This window comes from Rana temporaria, chromosome 7 (genome assembly GCF_905171775.1).
Source record: "Rana temporaria chromosome 7, aRanTem1.1, whole genome shotgun sequence".
Classification (NCBI taxonomy): Eukaryota; Metazoa; Chordata; class Amphibia; order Anura; family Ranidae; genus Rana; species Rana temporaria.
Window position 1 is genome coordinate 91,070,737 of NC_053495.1, and position 17,098 is coordinate 91,087,834.

Consider the following 17,098-nt stretch of genomic DNA (forward strand, 5'->3'; position numbering starts at 1 on the left):
AATTTTGAGGATCTATTTAGTAGTAACTTTTTTACAGTTTATGTTTATGGACTACTTCAACGTGTTTCATATGGACACTTTTCTATGATTGGCTAATTATCAATATACCCAATCCTTTATTTCACTTATAATTAGCGCTACACTTTATGTTTTATCAAGAGCCAACATCTGTTGTAAGGCTTTGGGTAATCACAAACTGTCCAGATGGTTCAGATATCCAGATCTCACGTTAAGTGTACAGCAAAGACCAACCAAGAAAAATCCCTGTATCACTTGGGATAAGGGGCAGTGGTGGGAAGATGTCACATCACAATGAATGGCGGAAACAAGAGATGAGGAAAGAGTGAGTGCATACTAAACCTTAGTGCATCATCGGTAAACAGATGGAAAAAGGGATAAATGTGCCCAGCAATCCTAAGGGCTTGATTACATAAGCTTTGCCCTTTGAAGAGTGATCCACGGTAGACTGCTTTACAGAGGGAGTTTGACAGGTGGTGTGTAATATCCAGGCTAGTCCTGCAATTGTCACAATAAACAGGGTCCATCTAGAGCCTTTTATAGCCAGTGCCGAGGATACACTGATCCAGACAGCTGTACATGGATACCTGCCCAAGCAGAGCGTAGGGAAATGTTGATTGTAGAAAAGAAGGAAAAATAGTAAAACTGTAAATGTTTCTCGGAAGAAAATAAAAATACAAAAAGAAGATGTCCATTCTTCTAGGACACTAGCAAAAACCTGAGGCATACCAAATTGTTATAGTGGGCTGGTCACGTTTTTTTGTTTACCAGTATTCAAATCCTCCTGTAGGCAGCAATTTAACCCTATTGTCCCCTGTGTCCCTTTAATGAACCAGGAAACAATACCTGTTGATCCTTCCAGAAATCTTGCCAGCCAACAACTTCCTGTGCTGAGGCTTATTAGCTACTTACTGTACATAGTTCCCAGCAATCTGAGAACTATAGAATCCTTCCCTTCGATGTCAAAAGAAAAAAGGGAATATTATAGCCCGTGTTCCAGAGGCAACAATGATCTCCACAGACACATTAAGAGAAGTACCGCCATCCTTGGACAGAAAAGCGCTAATGGCAGGATTACCAGTTAACCGGTTAACGACCACCCACTGTATATATACATCCTATATTTAAAGATGGATATCTCGGTAACGGCAACAGCTGCTGCCACAACCGAGATATCCATCTCTTCAGTGGGCGGTCCTGTAAACGATAACGGCGGTCTCTGCGGCGGATTCGCCACGAGATCGCTGTTATCGCTTACCGGAGCCGTCGGTAGCGGCGGAGGCGATCGGGTGCTGCTGCCTACTGCGTGAGGATGCGAGTGAGGGCAAGATGGCCCCCACCCGTCAAAGCATTACTGGGCGGAAGTGACGTCAAAACGTCAGTCCCGCCCAGCGTCTTAAAGAGACATTTTGTTTATGTCATTTTTTTAATTCAATCTTATTTTATTTCAGAAAAAAAGAGAAACAGAAAGAAATATTGTCTCAAGCATTACATACAGTAAAAGCAATTACATCAACAGTAAGCATCGTGTTTGACATATTGAAAGCATGTCTAAGTTACGTGAGAAAAGAGAAGAAGAAGAAGAAAAAAAAAAAAAAAAAAAAGGGAATGAGAGCATGTGTGTGTGGACCACCATAAGGCCGTACGATTGAGCAGTCCCCAGATATATGAAATAATCATTAATTGTATCTACCAACCTCACATTAGTGAGGGGTTCAGTGTTGCATCACATGCGGTATATTGGGAGAGATTATACATGAATCTGAAAGTAAAATAAGACCTATGGAGTCCCACAACGGGTAAGTAACCATAGGCGGGTCGAGGCCATGATACGTTAGCTCTATGAAGTCTTAAGGAAGTATTTAGCGATCAAGAAAAGGACAAGAAGCAGGGGCAGACAAAAGGGGGGCAGAGAGACAGGGGACAAGAATCAAGGGTCACTCCATCATGGTCACATCATCCATGCCACGCTCGGCCCAAGAGATAAACTCAGAAGAGTATCGGAACGTGGACCATGAAGTCCAGGTGAGAGAAAACTGCTCGCTTTTACCACCCTCCTCCGCCAACAGACGCTCAAGGTCCCTTATGCTGTCCACGTCGACAGCCCAATCCCCCAGGGAAGGCATGGTTGCCGATCTCCAATGACGGGGGATCACCACTCTGGCCGCGGCCAGGAAGTGTCGTAGTACATCGTTTTTGATGGATTTGAACGTGCCAGGAAGTATAGATAAGAGAGCCATCTCAGGAGAAGGGTGAATAGAGGTCGCCATCAGTTTGCAGTATAGTTTGAAAATCCGCTGCCAGAAATCCTGTACAGGAGGGAATTCCCACCAGATGTGGAGCATGGTTCCCCGGGTTCCCCCGCCAGTAGGTATCCGGCACTGCCGAATTGAAATGATGGATGGTTGTTGGGCATCTATACCATCTCGTTAGCAACTTGAACCCCTTCTCTTGGGTCTTAGTGGCCAGGGATAGTTTGTGTGTCAGGACAAAAAACACTTTTTCCAGTCAATAAGGCCACTGTAAACGGCAGGGGGTCAGGGGAGAAGATACTGAGCAACAGGGAGTAGAGCCGAGATACCACATGTGTTGGAGGATCCCCCTGCAGAAGCATCGCCTCAAACTCCGTTGGTTCAGCAAGGATGTCCGGAATGGATGGGAAAGTTTGAATGTAAGAAGTAATCTGTTGCCTCATAAGCCACGGCGTGGGGTGTCGGGAGGTCGGATTGGTCGGAGTATCAGTCCTCAGGGTGGGGTGTGCACGAAGGACCTGGGCAAGTCTCCCATGATCCTCCTTTCGCCATGGTCTGAATCTTGTTACGGACATGGCCGGCGGAAAGGCCGGGGTCCCGAAGAAGGGAATCATGGGCCCCATGTGGTTCGACAAGCCCCTCCTAGATCGTAAGCGATCCCAAATCTGGATCGTTTGAAGGGTAAAGTCGCCGAAAGGGCCCGATCCCCCCCGAACCGTGGGTGAGGTCAATGGGAGAGCGGAGAGTTCAACAGTGTTCATGTGGCTTTCCAACTGAACCCAGAGCTTGGTTGAGGAGTGATGGAACCAGTCCAGTATACGAGTGAGCACCGCAGCCTTATGGTACAAGGAGGCGTCTGGGGCTCCAGCTCCACCCCTAACCTTTGGAAGAGATAATGTTTCATATCGTATTCTGGGACGGGCAGCGTTCCAAATGAATTTGGAGAACATCCGGCGCAGCTTCTTGAAGTATGAATTAGGAATGGTTTGGAACAAATATAGGAACCTTGGGAGAACATCCATTTTCAGGGCATTCACTCTACCTAGCTATGAGAGCCGTTTGGACGCATAAGTAGTTAAATCTGCTTGGGTCCTAAGAAGCAGGGGGGTAAAGTTCAGAGAAAAAAGAGTTGGGATGGATCCGCCGGAATTTGAATTCCGAGGTACCCGATGGAGGTAGAGCCAGTTTTGACGGAAAAGATAGTCGATAGTCTCCGTAGGTCTGACTTGGACAAAGATATGTTAAGAATTTCCGATTTAGTGTAGTTTACCTTGAAATTGCTTACTGCTCCAAATTTCTGAAACTCCTGCAGCACTGAGGGCAAGGATGTATGTGGGCGCGTCACGAACAAGAGCAGATCATCCGCGTAAAGGGCGAGTTTAGTATGGGTGGGCCAGATTGTGATGCCCTGGACCGAGGGATTATTACGTAGAGCAATGGCTAGATGTTCCATTGTAAGAACGTAGAGGAGGGGGGACAGTGGGCATCCCTGTCGAGTCCCGTTAGATATAGAGAAGGTCGGAGATAGCGAGCCATTCAACCTAACCCTAGCAGATGGGGAAGAGTAAAGGGACATTATCCTCGCTATCATATTAGGTCCCAAGCCTATTTGTTGCAGGGACAGTTGAAGGAACTGCCAGTCTACTCGGTCGAATGCCTTTTCAGCATCGACCGTTAAGAGGCATAATGGGACATCGTGAAACCGGGCATAATCAGTTAAAAGAAGGGTCTTTAGGGTATTGTCCCTAGCCTCACGGCCACTCACAAAGCCAACCTGATCTAGGTGTATTATCCCTGGCAACAGTGGCTGTAGCCTATTTGCCAGTATTTTAGCAAAGACTTTCAGGTCGACTCCAATCAAAGAGATCGGCCTATAGTTAGCGCAAAGTTAGGTCTTTGCCCGGCTTTGGAATGAGGGAGATGTGGGCCTCAAGTGTTTGTGGAGGAAACACTGAGCCCCCTGTCAGAGAGTTATAGACCTTAGTAAGAAAGGGCGTGAGGAGGGCCAAAATAGTTTATAGAACTTGGGAGTGAAGCCATCTGGGCCCGGGCTCTTTCCACTCGGCGTACCTGCTATGGCTTTGGCGACTTCATCTTCCGTGATAGGGGTTTCCAGATCAGCAATGGTGTCAGCATTTAATGTAGGAAGTGCCGTATCCGAGATGTAGGACAATTGATCAATCTCCCCAGTACAAGGGGAATCTGTCGATCGGGTCGCAGGAATATTATACAGGGATTGATAAAAGTCCCTGAATTCCTCAGCCGTCTTAGTCGGTGAGGAGATCAACTCTCCCCGCGCCCCCCGAATGTGGGACACAAAGGCGGAAGATCCCTTTGGATGTAGGGAGCGAGCCAGCGAACGACCGCATTTATCTTGGAACTTGTACTGATGGAAGGCGAGCTTATCCGCATACGTGCGTGCGGAGGTCTCATATAGTTCTCTGAGTTGTGATCGCGCCCTAGACACATTCGATAGCGTTGACACCGTCGGGGATCGCTTGTGTTCAATTTCTAGGTCCCTAAGTGTTCGGACTGCAGCCTCTATGGCGGCCGAACGTTCCTTTTTCAGACGCGCACCCATTTGGATAAAGGTTCCGCGTAGTACGGCCTTTAGTGCCTCCAATTGAAAGGGCACTGCAGTCGTATCTGAGGCGTGATCAGCAAGAAAGTTAGAGATTGTATCAGAGACCCTCTGCATACACTCCGGAGTCGTAAGTAACGAATCATTCAAGCTCCACGTCCACTCCCTAACTGGAGTGGAGGGGATCGAGAACGTCATGTGGATAGGAGAGTGGTCAGACCAGACCATCGGGTCTATGCTGCATTCAGGAAACCAATCTAGACAGCTGTGGTCACTCATCAGATAGTCTATGCGACTATAAGTGTGATGTACATGAGAGAGTGGGTATAATCACGGGATGTGGGGTGTAACACTCTCCAAATGTCAACAAGATGCATATCAAAAAATGCCCGCTTCAGTGCCCTCAGTTTAGGGAATGAGACCCCCGATCGTGAGGTGGAGGAATCTTAAAGTGGCTCTAGAGGGGTGTTAAAATCACCTCCCAAAACGAGCTTACCCTCCATGAATCCCGACAGAATCTGCAAGTAGTTCAGCGCGGACGATACTTGATTAACATTGGGAAGATAGATGTTAGCTACCGTAAATTTAGTACCCCACAGCAGGAATTTCACGAAAACATACCTTCCATGAGGGTCAGAGAGCTGGTCAAGCACCTCTATGGGGAGCATCTTATGAAAGGCAACAGACACTCCCTTAGCCTTCTGAGTTGGGTTAGTGCTATGGAACCACCTATTGAAATATCTGTTGGAGCAGGAAGGGGTGGAGGCGGAGTGAAAATGCGTTTCCTGGAGAAGAAGCACATTGACTTGGTGTTTGTGCATTTGATAAAGTATTTGGCCTCTTTTAGAGGCAACATTGAGGCCATTAACGTTGTAGGAACAGAATTGCAGCTTGGGGTGAGATACCATTGTGTGGGCCATGATGGAATGACAAAGAGGAAGGGAGGGGGGGGGGGAAGGAAAAGGAGGGCTGGAGCGGAGGAATAGGGAACGGGAGAGAAAAAAGGAAAAGGAAGACAGCAAGGAAGGAAGAGACGAGGAGAAGAGAGGTGAGGAAGAGAGTGATCAAAGAGAGCACATTGGAATAGTGGCTCAAAAAAAGAGAAAAACTACTAGTGTCCGAGAGAACGGGACACCTCGTGAAAAATCACGTGTTAGGCACGGACTGTGCCAATCCTATTTAGGGAGAGAGAACAGGGTTAGAACAGCCGAGTTGTGATCCCGGCAACTTAGCAGGCATACAGAACATAGATGTAACACACCCAATAACCATGACATTTAATGCACAACTTCCCAGTTACAAAAGAACAGATTGTATAGCTAATATCATTGGTATTTTCGGGCATCCTAAACAATAAAGAAGTATATGTAAAGTAACAACAGGGTAGAAACTAGCTGAGGACAAAATATAGGTACAAATGGTCCCAAGGGGTTCCTCGGGGACCGACAGACCAATCGCAACATCCATGGCAGCATAGCCCCCAATCACTGTCTCAGCTTAGCCCAGACAACGATACGAACGCACGTTAGCTGCCCCTGACATGGATTATGAGTCCCAAGCCACCAGGGCACATGAGACCGGTACCGAGGGGACCCCCGGGAGCCCCAGGACAATCCAGGGGACTGTGTCCAGGAACCAACAAGCCAACCCACGGCCCCGGAAAGATATATCAGGGGAGCGGGCCCGTCATAGACTAATAGGCAACATTAGCATTACTATCTGTCCTACCAGAGCCCCAGCAAGCACAACTGCACCAGTCGGGGGCCGCGGGAGGATCTTCAAGTCAAGTAATACAGTCAAACCATTAATAGCATTCAAGGTGGACAATGATCAGTAGTTCACGGGAGGGGACCATAGGTAGAAAGGGAAAAAAAATGAGTAAAACAGAACAATGGAAACATATTCAAGGCAAACCTGATCGAAGTCCTGGATAGGAGCTGTACCCTCCTAGTGGATAAAAAGTCAGAGAAAAAAAAAAAAGGGAGGAGATTGGATCAGTCTTCAGGTGACGTGGCTAGCTGCTCTCTAGTGCCATAAGGCGCCGATCTGGATTGCGGGTACCTTTGATGCTGAAGAGGAGGGCCCGGTAGCCGCCGACGGTCATCTGGAGGGTCCAACCAGTTCGGGACAGTGACAGGGTCCTGGTCGAGGAAGAGGAAGAAGGCAGAAAGTTGGTCCGGATCTGACAGGACAAATTTGTCGTTATCATCCCGGGTCACTTTGATGCTGAAGGGGTGGCCCCAGGTGTATGAAGCACCAACTTGGCGAATCACTTGGCAAAGCACCAACTTGGCGAATCCAACGGGTCTAAGCGCCAGGCCTTGCGTAAGATCTCCTCTTTCAGGGTATAGTAGTGCACCCGGCAGAGAACATCCCGAGGGCGGTCCCTGCGATCGCCCCCCATCCTATGTACTCTGTCCAGTTCGATAGGGGATGTAACCTCCCTGCCCAGGACCTGATTGAGGATAGCGGTGACAGTGGGTTTGAGATCAGTACCCGAGGTTGCCTCCGGGACACCCTGCAACCGGATGTTGTTTCTGCGGCTCCGGTTTTCACCGTCTTCAATTCGGAGCTGGTGCTGTCGCAAACGGGAAAGGTGGGCCGCAGAAGCATTTTCAAGCGCCGCTATACAAGCCAAATGGTCTTCCTGGGTGGTAGCCATTGCAGAAACTGCAACCTCCGATGCCGAGACCCGTTTTTTAAGGGCAGTCAGTTCAACGTGGAGAGAAGCCTCCAATTTAGAGGCCCAGGCGTCAAAATCAGACCGGAAGGCAGAGAGCAGGGCAGTGGTTGTGGAGCCCGGAGCTCCCCCCGAGGCTGGGAAAGGCATCCCCTCCGGGGTAGTGCTTACGCTAGTGGAAGGGGGCGGTGCGGGTCCGGATAGTGGATCTGAAGGGTCCATCAGAGGAGACGGGTGTGGGCCCGAGCCGTTCCTGCCGGCTGATGAAGTCACTGCAGGCGGGGAAGGAGGCTTAGTTTTGCCCGGGGTTCGGCTTGCTGAAAGTTTGTCTTTTCCTGTACGAGGGTCTTGTGATGTTGTGCGTAGCAGGTACCGTTGGATAGTGCCTTGTTGCAGTTCAGTATGGCCGTTAGATGCAGAACTGGAAGCCGCCATCAGAGGATCGGGTGCGGGTTAATATGAAAACAGCCTGCGGTTGTCGGGAGAGCACAGAGCTCAGCGGTGCATGTCGTCAGCCGACCATCTTCAGCCACACGCCCCCATAGGTGAAATAGTGACGCAGCTGTACAGTCCAGACACTTTACGGATAGAGGACTGCCCGTGTATACAGTTTAGGCAGTGGCGTGATAGACCGGGTAGGACCCGCGGCCGAAGAAGGGGTGCGCTGAGGCCAGACGCCAGTGTCACCCAAATTTTGGAGTAGCAAGATGGCCTCCGTACCTTGATTTGGAGCCGTGGCCACGACCCGTTCGTCAGGCGGTCCAGGGGGCAGAGGGTGTCACAATGCTGCGGTCGGGCTGAGCATCCGGGAGGGCCCCAGGGCATGTGGAGTGTAAGGAGGGAAGATGGCCGCCCCCCCCAGTACGGGAGTAGCAAGATGGCCGCTGGTGTTGTTTTGGGCAGGGAGACCCTCTGGGCCGGTACCCAGGTCTCCCCACTAATGGGCGGGGGGTTGTCTTCACGTTGTGGGGCCTGAATCAGGGAAGGAGGGGGGGGGAACAGGGCCACTGGAAGGACAATGGGTGTCTAAAGATGGCCGCCGCTCACCTCCGCACAGTGAAGTTCTCCGCTGGGCGTCCTGGCTGTGGGACCTCCTTAGTTATCCCTCGGTCCGGGGAGGCAGCGGTAGTCCAGTTCAGAGCGGGGCGCCGTTCCTCCCGCAATCGCGGCACTCCAGCGCGGCGATTCCAGGGGCCTCACAGGCCTCAAGATGGCGGCTGATCCTCCGGGAGGGGAGCCCGTTCCGGTTCAAATCACTGGGTGGTCGGCCGATCCGGAGCCTCGATTCCCGGTAAGTAGTGGAGAGTGGGTCGGGGAGGGGTAGATGCCCGTTCCGCCTCACTCGAGCCCGGTGCGTTCCGAGGCCTTGCACAGGCCTCAAGATGGCGGCGGACCCCCGTGAGTGGAGCCTGTTTCGGCCTATGTTACAGGGTGGGCGGCTCGTCCAGAGGCACGATACGGCTAGTAGGTCGTGCAGGGTAGGTCCAGGAGTTGGGATGGTGAGTTTTTGGGGCCAGATGTGGCATATTGACCCGGGATGGCAGTCGATATTCTCCTTGTTGTCATTTTTTTAAATGACAACATTTCCATTTTTTTTTTTTGCATATAAGTCTAAATATGAGATCTGAGGCCTTTTTGACCCCAGATCTCATATTTAAGAGGACCTGTCATGCTTTTTTCTAATACAAGGGATGTTTACATTCCTTGTAATAGGAATAAAAGTGATAATTTTTTTATTTTTATTTTAGTGTAAAAAATGATAAAATCAATAAAAATAAATAAAACAAAAAAACCATTTTTTTTTAAAAGCGCCCCTTCCCGACGAGCTTGCGCGCAGAAGCGAACGCATACGCGAGTAGCGCCAGCATATCAAAACAGTGTTCAAACCACACAAGTGAGGTATCACCACGATTGTTAGAGCGAGAGCAATAATTCTAGCCCTAGACCTACTCTGTAGCTCAAAAAATGCAACCTATAGAATTTTTTAAACATCGCCTATCGAGATTTTTGAGGGTAAAAGTTTGATGTCATGCCACGAGCGGATGCAATTTTTAAGCGTGACATGTTGGGTATCATTTTACTCGGCGTAACATTATCTTTCACAATATATAAAAAAATGGGCCAAATTTATTGTTGTCTTATTCTTTAATTAAAAAAAGTGAATTTTTTCCAAAAAAAAGTGCGCTTGCAAGACCGCTGCGCAAATACGGTGTGACAAAAAGTATTGCAATGACCGCCATTTTATTCTCTAGGGTGTTAGAAAAAAATATATATAATGTTTGGGGGTTTTAAGTAATTTGAGCAAAAAAAACAGTTTGAGTCTTGTAAACGCCGAATCTGAAAAACACCTTCTGTCCTTAAGTGGTCAAAGGAAAAATAAGCCTTAAAGTGGAGTTCCGGCCACAATTTCACTTTTTAAATATAAATACCCCTGTAATACACAAGCTTAATGTATTCTAGTAAAGTTAGTCTGTAAACTAAGGTCCGTTTTGTTAGGTTGTTACAGCATTTAGACACTTTATAAAATAGAAATTGACTGGGGCCATCTTAAGTGTGGGCATCATGAAGCCAGACTGTATGACTTCCTGGATTTCAGCCTTGCAGATCTCGCACATGCTCAGTGCTGCACAAGCAGTGTAATAGGTTTCAGATCAGGTTTTAGCACCTGTACTGTCCAAGTCACATGATTCTTCGAGACTGGGGAGTGCACAGACTCCTGGAAAGTTACACCCACTACATTCCCAGGAGTCTGTGCGGTGTAGGTTAGGAAGCTTAAGCACCTAGGTGCAGGAAGTGGGAAGATTAACTATTCTGCCTAGCAACAACACTTTGAAGGCATCTAAAAAAAATTTTTTTTCTCTTAAAGGACTAATGACATTTTTTTAAAACTACCGATGTAATGTTATATTTATGGGTGGAACTCCACTTTAAAAAACGGCAACTGCCATATACTGCATTTTAGTTTTAGACACGCTTTAAATGTCCCATTACAGTATATGAACAAGATGTCTTATGTTAAAAAGTATTACAGAAGCATTAAAAGATTACTAACCTGTATTGAAATCTCAGTTTGCGCACAATTTCTTTCATTTTATCCACCTGTTCATCTCCGGCAGGAACTTTTTCCGGACCTCCAATTTTACGAATGTCATCAGCAAATGGAATAAAAATGAGGTTGAAACCTGAAATGGAACATATTCAATATCATACATATTGCTAATGTATAGACATCTAAAGAAAAAATAATAAAAATGTAATATGGGTAAAGCGCTGCATGACCGCGCAATGTAGTTTAAAATGCGACAGCGTGAAAATTGGCCTCGGCAGGAAGGGGGCGAGCATGCCTGGTATTGAAGTGGTTAATATACAGCCTGTGATTAAAAAGCTGGATGACAGAATAATCCATATACAAGTTATCTCACACAAAACTGTGTGTACGTACACACACACACACACACACACACACACACACACACACACACACACACACACACACACAACACAGTATCTCACAAGAGTACACCCTCACATTTTTGTAAATATTTTATTATGTATTTTCATGTGACAACACTGAAGAAATGTCACTTTGCTACAATGTAAAGTAGTGAATGTACAGCTTGTATAAAAGTGTAAATTTAGCTTCAGCTTCTTTAGCAAGGCAGTGTTTGTCTTGGAGGTGTGTTTGGGGTCGTTATGTCTCAGAAGGGAGGGGATCCTGCTCTGCTTCAGAATGTCACAGTGCATGTTGGCATTCACGGTTCCCTCAAACTGTAGCTCCCCAGTTCTGGCAGCACTCATGCAGCCCCAGACCATGACACTCCCACCACCATGCTTGACTTTAGGTAAGACACACTTGTCTTTGTACTCCTCAACCGGCTGGCGCCACACATGCTTGACACCATCTGAACCAAGTAAGTTTATTTTGGTCTCATCAGACCACAGGTTCCAGTAATCCATGTCCTTAGTCTGCTTGTCTTCAGCAAACGGTTTGCTGGCCTTCTTGTGCATCATCTTTAGAAGCAAGGGCGGATCCAGAGTCTAGTCTCGGGAGGGGCACTGCCAGAAAATAAGGTGTTGCTTACAGAACTCAATTAGGTGTCCAGTGTGTCCGCTGCAATGTTGCAGTACCGCTAAAAAGCAATGATCGCCGCCATTACTAGTAAAAAATATTTAAATATAAATGCCATAAATATATCCCATAGTTTGTAGATGATTGTCAGGGACTGCAGACATGGTACAAGAGATGGTCAGAGACTGCAGACGTGGTACAAGAGATGGTCAGAGAATGCAGACATGATACAAGAGATGGTCAGAGACTGCAGACATGGTACAAGAGATGGTCAGAGACTACAGACATGGTACAAGAGATGGTCAGAGACTGCAGACATGGTACAAGAGATGGTCAGAGACTGCAGACATGGTACAAGAGATGGTCAGAGACTGCAGACATGGTACAAGAGATGGTCAGAGACTGCAGACATGGTACAAGAGATGGTCAGAGACTGCAGACATGGTACAAGAGATGGCCAGAGACTGCAGACATGGTACAAGAGATGGCCAGAGACTGCAGACATGGTACAAGGGATGGTCAGAGACTGCAGACATGGTACAAGGGATGGTCAGAGACTGCAGACATGGTACAAGGGATGGTCAGAGACTGCAGACATGGTACAAGGGATGGTCAGAGACTGCAGACATGGTACAAGAGATCAATGCAGCCTCAGTGTCCATCATTGCAGCCTCACTGTACATATGAATGCAGCCCCACTGTATATATGAACGCAGCCCCACTTTTGTATATTAATGCAGTCCCACTTTAGTCTATGAATGCAGCCCCACTTTAGTCTATGAATGCAGCCCCACTTTAGTCTATGAATGCAGCCCCACTTTAGTCTATGAATGCAGCCCCACTTTAGTCTATGAATGCAGTCCCACTTTTGTCTATGAATGCAGTCCCACTTTTGTCTATGAATGCAGTCCCACTTTTGTCTATGAATGCAGTCCCACTTTTGTCTATTAATGCAGTCCCACTTTTGTCTATTAATGCAGCCCCACTTTTGTCTATTAATGCAGCCCCACTTTTGTCTATTAATGCAGCCCCACTTTGTATATGAATGAAGCCCCACTGTTCATCACCATGGCATTGCCTCGATCACACACAGCAGGTATCTCCTCTCCCGACATGTGTCATGGAACAAACAGGAGCTGTAGGTGGTCTGTGTTCGGCAGGGCAGTGTGCTCTAGCAAGGACCCCCCCTAGACGGTCTTGTGTGATAGACAAAACACTGATTCAGTGTTCCATCTCCATCTACTATCACACAAGCAGGTCTAGTACAGGCAGCACAGCCGAACACAGACCCAACTCTCACACACAGCGAGAGATGCCCGGTGTCATACACGCAGGAGAGAGGAGGAGCGCTGCAGTCATCTACAGCTCAAAGCCGCCTCAGGACAGGCAGCCTACTGGACTGGGCCAGTCCGGCCCTGGTGATGATAAAGAGAGAGTGAGAGACTCGGCAGCGGCAGGCACCGCAAAGCAGTTTTTTTTTTAAAACGCCAATGTGACATGATTGTCTCGGGGGGGGGGGGGCAATTGCCCTGTTGCCCCCCCCCTGGATGCGCCGTTGTTTAGAAGAGGCTTCCTTCTAGGATGACAGCCATGCGGACCAAAATGATGCAGTGGTCTGAGCACTGACAGGCTGACCCCTCCCCTTCAACCTCTGAAAGCAATGCTGGCAGCACTCATACGTCTATTTTCCAAAGACAACCTCTGCATATGATGTGAAGCATCTGCACTCAACTTCTTTGGTCGACCATGGGTGAAGCCTGTTCCGAGTGAAACCTGTCCTGTTGAGCTCAATTTCAGGGTCTTCGCAATCTTCTTTTAGCCTAGGCCATCTTCATGTAGAGCAACAATTCTTTTTTTAAGATCCTCAGAGAGTTCCTTGCCATGTTGAACTTCCAGTGACCAGTATGAGAGAGAGAGAGCGACAAACACCAAATTTAACACACCTGCTCCCCCCTTCACACCTGAGACCTTGTAGCACCAAGTCCACAACAAGGGTGTACTTACTTTTGTGAGAATATATAAATACTATTAACCGCTTAACGACCGCCGCATGTATATATATGTCCACAGAATGGCATGTACAGGCATATGGGCGTACATGTACGTCCCTGCCTTTCCGCGGGTTGTGGGGTCCGATTGGGACCCCCCCTGCTACATGCGGCGGTCGGTTCTTCCGTGGAAGCGATCCGGGATGAGGGCGCGGCTATTCGTTTCTACCCGCCCCCTCGCGATCGCTCCCCGGAGCTGAAGAACGGGGAGAGCCGTATGTAAACACGGCTTCCCCGTGCTTCACTGTGGCGGCTGCATCGATCGTGTCATGCCTTTTATAGGGAGACACAATCGATGTCAGACCTACAGCCACACCCCCCTACAGTTGTAAACACACACTAGGTGAAGCATAACTCCTTCAGCGCCCCCTGTGGTTAACTCCCAAACTGCAACTGTCATTTTCACAATAAACAATGCAATTTAAATGCATTTTTTGCTGTGAAAATGACAATGGTCCCAAAAATGTGTCAAAATTGTTTGAAGTGTCCGCCATAATGTCGCAGTCACGAAAAAAATCGCTGATCGCCACCATTAGTAGTAAAAAATAAATAAAAATGCAATAAAACTATCCCCTATTTTGTAAACGCTATAAATTTTGCGCAAACCAATCGATAAACGCTTATTGCAATTTTTTTTACTAAAAATAGGTAGAAGAATACGTATCGGCCTAAACTGAGGAAAATTTTTTTTTTTTTAGATGGGGGATATTTTTTGGGGGATATTTATTATAGCAAAAAGTAAAAAATATTGCATTTTTTTCAAAATTGTTTCTCTATTTTTGTTTATAGCGCAAAAAAGGTGATAAAATATCACCAAAAGAAAGCTCTATTTGTGGGGAAAAAAGGACGTCAATTTTGTTTGGAAGCCACGTCGCATGACGGCGCAATTGTCTGTTAAAGCGATGCAGTGCCGAATCACAAAACCTGGCCTGGGCATTTAGCTGCCTAAAGGTCCGGGGCTTAAGTGGTTAAAAAAAATATATATATATATATATATATATAACACACACACACATATATATATATATATATATATATATATATATATATACACACACACACACACACACACACACACAGTATCTCACGAAAGTGAATACACCCCCTCACATTTTAGTTAATATTTTATTTTCATGTGACAACACTGAAGAAATTACACTTTACTACAATGTAAAGTAGTGAGTGTACAGCTTGTATAACAGTGTAAATTTGCTGTCCCCTACAACAAAAGTGAGTACACACCTAAGTGAAAATGTCCAAACTGGGCCCAATTAACCATTTTCCCTCCCCGATGTCAGATGCCTCGTTATTGTTACAAGGTCTCCGGTGTGAATGGGGAGCAGGTGTGTTAAATTTGGTGTCATCACTCTCGCTCTCTCATACTGGTCACTAGAAGTTCAACATGGCACCTCATGGCAAAGAACTCTGAGGATCTGAAAAAAAAGAATTGTTGCTCTGCATAAAGATGGCCTAGGTCAGGGGTGTCCAAACTTTTTTCAAAGAGGGCCAGATTTGATTAAGTGAACATGCGTGAAGGGCCGACTATTTTTCCTGACATTCATTGAACCATTAAAATTCTGCCTAAGTGTGTTCGTCTGAGCACTAATACACGGCCCAACAAGAATTCTCTTGCCTTTGTGGCTGTGTGTGGTGAAGAGATGAGCTCAGGCGTGTTATTTGGATCTACTGTATATATTTTATTTGTGGCCCCAACGAATCCCAGAGCGCTGCTTAGGACTAAGGATGAGCTTGGGCGTGTTATTTGGATATACCGTATTTATCGGCGTATAACACTCACAGGCTTACCATTGCCATGTATGCAGCCTCACCATTGCCATGAATGCAGCCTTACAATTGCCATGAATGCAGCCTTACAATTGCCATGAATACAGCCTTACAATTGCCATGAATGCAGCCTTACCATTACAACCAATGCAGCCTTACCAATGCAGCCTCACATGTGCCATAAATGCAGCCTTACCATTGCCATCAGTGCAGCCTGAACGATGCCCATCTGCAGCCTCGGAGGGCAGAGGGAGGGGGCGGGATGAGTGCCAACAGATTACAAACAGGAGAATGCCTTGTTTATCCTGTGGCCTCTTTAATAGACAGAACAGTCGTCCAATGGCATCCCAGGAGACGGGACTTACAATAGAGACGCTGCTGAGTAAACAGGAGATTCTCTTCATGTAATCCGACGGCGCTCGTCCTGCCCCCTCCCTGTCCCCTCCAAGGCAGCGCCAATAAATACAGTATATATCTTTTGTGGCCCTGGGGGCCACAAACAATATATACATCCAAATCCCCAGGAGGGCCATATTAAATCAACAGGGGGGCCGCATTTGGCCCCCGGGCCTGACTTTGGACATGCCTGGCCTAGGTTATAAGATTGCCAAGACCCTGAAACTGATCTGCAGCACGGTGGACCACACAACAATTTAACAGGACAGGTTCCACTCAGAACAGGCCTCACCATGGTCGACCAAAGAAGTTGAGTGCATGTGCTTAGTGTCTTATCCAGAGGTTGTCTTTGAAAAATAGACGTATGAGTGCTACCAGCATTGCTGCAGAGGTTGAAGGGGTGGAGGGGTGTCAGCCTGTCAGTGCTCAAGACTATACGCCACACACTGCATCACATGGGTCTGCATGGCTGTCGCTCCAGAAGGAAACCTATTCTAATGCTGATGCAAAGAAAGCCCGCAAACAGTTTGCTGAAGACAAGCAGACTAAGGACATGGATTACTGGAATCATGTCCTGTGGTCTGATGAGACCAAGATAAACTTATTTGGTTCAGATGGTGTCGAGCGCATGTGGTGGCAACCAAGTGAGGAGTACAAAGACAAGTGTGTCTTGCCTAGAGTCAAGCATGGCGGTGGGAGTGTCGTGTTCTGGGGCTGCACGAGTGCTGATGGCACTCAGGAGCTACAGGTTCAACAAGGAAACCATAATTGCCAACATGTACTGTGACATACTGAACCAGAGCAGGGTCCCCTCTCTTCAGAGACTGGGCCGCAGGTCACTATTCCACCAACATAACGACCCCAAAAACACCTCCAAGACAACCACTGCCTTGCTGAGGGTAAAGGTGATGGACTGGCCAAGCATGTCTCCAGACCTAAACCCTATAGAACATCTGTGGGGCATCCTCAAATGGAAGGTGGAGGAGCGCAAGGTCTCCAACATCCACCAGCTCTGTGATGTCATCATGGAGGAGTGGAAGAGGACTCCAGTGGAAACCTGTGAACCTCTGGTCAACTCCATACCCAAGAGAGTTAAGGCAGTGCTGGAAAATAATGGTGGTCACACAAAATAGACACTTTGGGCCCAATTTGGACATTTTTACGTAGGGGTGTACTTCATTTCTGTTGCCAGCAGTTTAGACATTAATGGCTGTGTATCGAGTTATTTTGAGGAGACAGCAAATTTACACCGTTATACAAGCTTACACT

At 47.4% G+C, this 17,098-nt stretch overlaps 1 protein-coding gene across 2 annotated transcripts in view; it reads right to left on the minus strand.

Moving 5' to 3' along the window:
* Window positions 1–17,098, minus strand: part of XRCC6 (X-ray repair cross complementing 6) — a 247,393-nt gene that overhangs the window by 38,509 nt on the left and 191,786 nt on the right. For both annotated transcript variants that reach the window (XM_040359639.1, XM_040359638.1), the window contains exon 10: window positions 10,584–10,713. In XM_040359639.1, coding sequence (XP_040215573.1) covers window positions 10,584–10,713 — 130 coding nt within the window. The remainder of the gene's footprint in view (window positions 1–10,583; window positions 10,714–17,098) is intronic.